We start from the raw sequence: 3,908 nt of genomic DNA, 5'->3' as shown, positions 1-3,908 counted from the left end.
TTTGTCTGCGAATTGTGAAATTAAAATAAAAGAAATATTATATTATTATTATTATTATTATTATTATTATTATTATTATTATTATTATTATTATTATTATTATTATTATTATTATAATAATAATAATAATAATAATAATAATAAACTTAAAGTATTAAAACTTACAAAAAAATTAGTGGGAAGCCTAGAGACAATCTGGGCCCCACACCTCTAGCAATAGCAAAACCTATCCTAGTAAAAATATGAGCAGCAGCACCGGCACTAATATCTTGCGCCATCGAACTCTTCTGAACCCGCTTTAGCAAAGAAACAGCATCCTTTTCTAATTAACCAAGGGAAGAAAATGAGAAAGGAATGAAACCATAACCAATCGCCTGACAGCTAGATTCGTACTTGACCCGCTTCCGACGAGCCGCATCAACCACAGCACGTCCAGGGACAAAGACAGAAAGCCCAGACTGTGTTAAAGGAGAAGACCCAGTCAAGTCAACACAAACATCGCGACCACAATCCCAGGAATAAAGTAACACATCTGCAGGTCTGAGGGCCCTGTCGTTCCCTCCAGACAACCCAATGTCAACCTCCTTTCTCGCTGAAATCCCAGATCGATAACAAACATCAACAAGGGAATCCCGAACAACATTATGTCGATGCTTAATACCCACCATACCAGCACAAGACACCGCGTCGATGCTTATTATTATTATTATTATTATTATTATTATTATTATTATTATTATTATTATAATAATTATTATAATATAATTATATAATTATATAATTGTAGCCCATACTATTGGGCTTTTAATTTCGATATTATGTGAGTATTAATTTTAGTCCATGATTTAGAACAACATGGTTATTATACTTCTAATATACTCGACTACCCGCACGAACAGAAATTTTTCCTATAATAATTCAATAAAAATAAAGTTCTGATATGATAAAACTTTTATAAAGTTAATATAAATGTATAGTAGCATAAGTACTAAGTATTTAACTAATACGATTGTAAAAAGTGTAAACTTATATTAAGAGTCATTTTGTCTATTAACATAAGTAGATATGTAAAACACTACTTAATTGACGTATAATCTTTTTGCCGCTAAAAAAACCATAAGTAGATATGTAAAACACTACTTAATTGACGTGTGATTTACATGTATAATCAATAAAATGTGGGTTGATAAATGTAATAGAAACGAGTTGGATTTAAGATTTTTAATATTTTTCGAGTTAATGGATGATGAATGATTTGGGACTTTTTAAATTGTTTAACTTGATAAAATGAGTACTCCATTAATATCACATTGTTGAAGGTTAAGGGTAATTAAGCTAGATTCTAGAACATGAATACCTTTCATAAGAATTATGCATAGATAGATTTATAGATACAAATAATTATACTAAGACGTATGTTTAATGTTTTATTTAATATTCATTTATTGATAATTGAAAATAAAAATTATTCACAAAACGAAGGTCGTTTTATTAATAGAATCTTTACCTTGTCAGAAAAAATAAAAGAAAAAAAAACGAAGGTCGTTTTATCAGTTTGTATATTTTTATAATTGTTTGCAACTGCCCATTTTAGACTCTTAGTAAGATGGATGGAATAAGTCAAGTCTTGCTTCCTAAGCATGTCAAATTTTCAATTTTCATAAGTCAAAGCCTAGACGATTCTAGTCGTCGACCAACATTGACGTTCTCATTAAATACAGTACAAACAACAACAATGCATTTATGTAATGTGTTGATCAAATGTCTGGATATAATATGTCTAAATAGATAAAGGATTTATGGTAGCAAGCTAAATGGCTAGTCAAAATTGAAACAATCTTTTAATACAAGGCTAAATAGATCAGATTGTGTAAGATGTGTAGTAGATAAGGTTGCTAGAACGGTAATTTAACTGTAAAACCTCTTGATGCTGACCAAATAGGTAAACCAAACAATGCTAATCCTAAATCCATATATCTGGAAACACCAATCCTGGCAGACTAACGAACAATCGGGAGAACGTGAATGCCCGTTGAGCCGTCGAAAATCAGAGAGCATAACCGCTCCAACAGTCACGAAGCTTCACGAGCCGCTTCGAAAATGATCACAACCACAAAAGACCAATCACATCCCTAATTTGAAACAAGATCTCTAACAAGGAGATCGTCGCCTAGTTCAAACTGGGAGGCGTAACCGGAAAAGAAAGAACCAGAATAAAGCACACGACAACATGAAACACATATCCCACGACATAAAGCTAGCGGCCACCGCATCCTCCCAACCTCATTGACAACGAGCAACCACCACAAACAAGGTGGTCGACCACTCGATCGATCGACGAAAGACTAATCCCTAGCGCCACCACAATCATCCACGAATGGTGGTCACCACTAATTGGGTGGTGACCACCAAGGACTACTACTTTGACCCATAGAGGGGAGATCGCAGGGAATGCCTACACAACCATAATAGCCGGTGGCCCGTGGCCACCACCAATAGGGTGGTGAGCCACAATCCACCACAGTTACTGACAGCTCGGGCAAGCTCTACCGCCAAAATATGCACATGATAGTCGAAACAAGGCAATCCAATCAACTATAGTCATACCCACCACGAGAACGGTGATGGAGAAAAGCTATGGTCGTTGGATCAGACCTCTAACGACCTTCGTATAAACAAATCAGCACTGTAAATACACAATGTCATCGCTCTTACAATTCATATAATTTACTATGTAAATACATTTTATACATTCCCATTTTCATATTCTAATTCCAAGAACAAGTAAAAAAACATCAAATATTTTGCTAACCACAAGGCAACGATAACATAATGCCTACAGAAAAACGTAACTAAAAATTCCAATTGTGACTTTAAAAAAAAATCGGAAAATTGGTTTTCTTGTTCTTCAAAAATCTTTAAGAAAAAAAATTCTTCAAGATAATTAAATCATGACAAAATATACACAAATCAAATACCCCAAACACCCCATATCCTTCCTCCAACGAAATTTACAAACTTTCTTACTGATCCCTTATCATCATCAACATCATCACTAGTGTCAGTCGTGTTTGCCTCAACTTGCGGTGGCGCGTGAGACACTACCTCTGTAACAGTGGGCGGCGCGTGTGGAGAAATCTTGTTCTTTTTTCTGTCTTTCTTATTTTTCTTATTATAAATCAACCCATCTTCATAAGAATCAATGATTTCATGAATCCGTTGTCTGTTTAATGAAGCATCCCAACGAACCCAATAACTAGTGTAACACGAAAAACAGTTGCAGTTGAATTTCGGCGAGTGGCTTCCACCGCCGCCGCCAATTTTGTTGGAGATTTTCCTGTTATTATTAACGTTGTTGTTGGTGGTGGTGGTGGTTAGAGAACATGAAAGAAGGTATGCTAAAACTTCTTTGTCATCTGGTGGCAGGGTGGCGGCGAGAACGGCTATTGTGAAGGGTAGTAAAGATAGGTAGTCGGTGGTGGTGGACGGCGGCGGTGATGGGTGGATTTTGCCTTTATTGTGGTTGTAAAGTTTCCTCATTTGTTAATGGTGTTGGTGGAGTTTTAAAAATATATTTTTGAAAAACTTATAAATGAGAAAAAATAAATAAAAGGTTTATATATACTTATATATAGTTGAGAGTATAATGATGGAATAAAGAAATAAGTTGTGATGTTCCATTTCGGAGTATTATATACTCGTACTTTATTTATATTTATATTATATTTATATTTATATTTTTCACCAGTGTGTTTCTGGGGTTATGTATATTTGATACTCTGTAGTAGATTAGATTAGACTTGTGAAGATATATAACATAATCAATTTGCCGTCTCACTAATAATTTGTTTGTGACCTTTGAGAAATGTAGGTGTTAATCTTGTTTTAGCTTAGCATTTATATATATA

The 3,908-nt window shown here is 34.4% G+C and overlaps 1 protein-coding gene across 1 annotated transcript; it reads right to left on the bottom strand.

Annotated features, from left to right (window-relative positions):
* Positions 1–2,970: 2,970 nt before the first annotated feature.
* Positions 2,971–3,540, bottom strand: LOC139853730 (uncharacterized). The gene has a single exon (XM_071843097.1). It carries the CDS (start codon positions 3,538–3,540, stop codon positions 2,971–2,973), a length of 570 nt encoding a protein of 189 aa, XP_071699198.1.
* Between the last annotated feature and the right edge of the window lie 368 nt (positions 3,541–3,908).

The sequence above is a fragment of the Rutidosis leptorrhynchoides genome, chromosome 1 (assembly GCF_046630445.1).
Source record: "Rutidosis leptorrhynchoides isolate AG116_Rl617_1_P2 chromosome 1, CSIRO_AGI_Rlap_v1, whole genome shotgun sequence".
NCBI classification, from domain to species: Eukaryota; Viridiplantae; Streptophyta; class Magnoliopsida; order Asterales; family Asteraceae; genus Rutidosis; species Rutidosis leptorrhynchoides.
This window is presented reverse-complemented; position numbering and strand designations above follow the sequence as displayed.

Coding starts and splice junctions, on each gene's coding strand:
- LOC139853730 (XM_071843097.1), bottom strand. CDS start 3,540: ATGAGGAAACTTTACAACCACAATAAAGGCAAAATCCACCCATCACCG.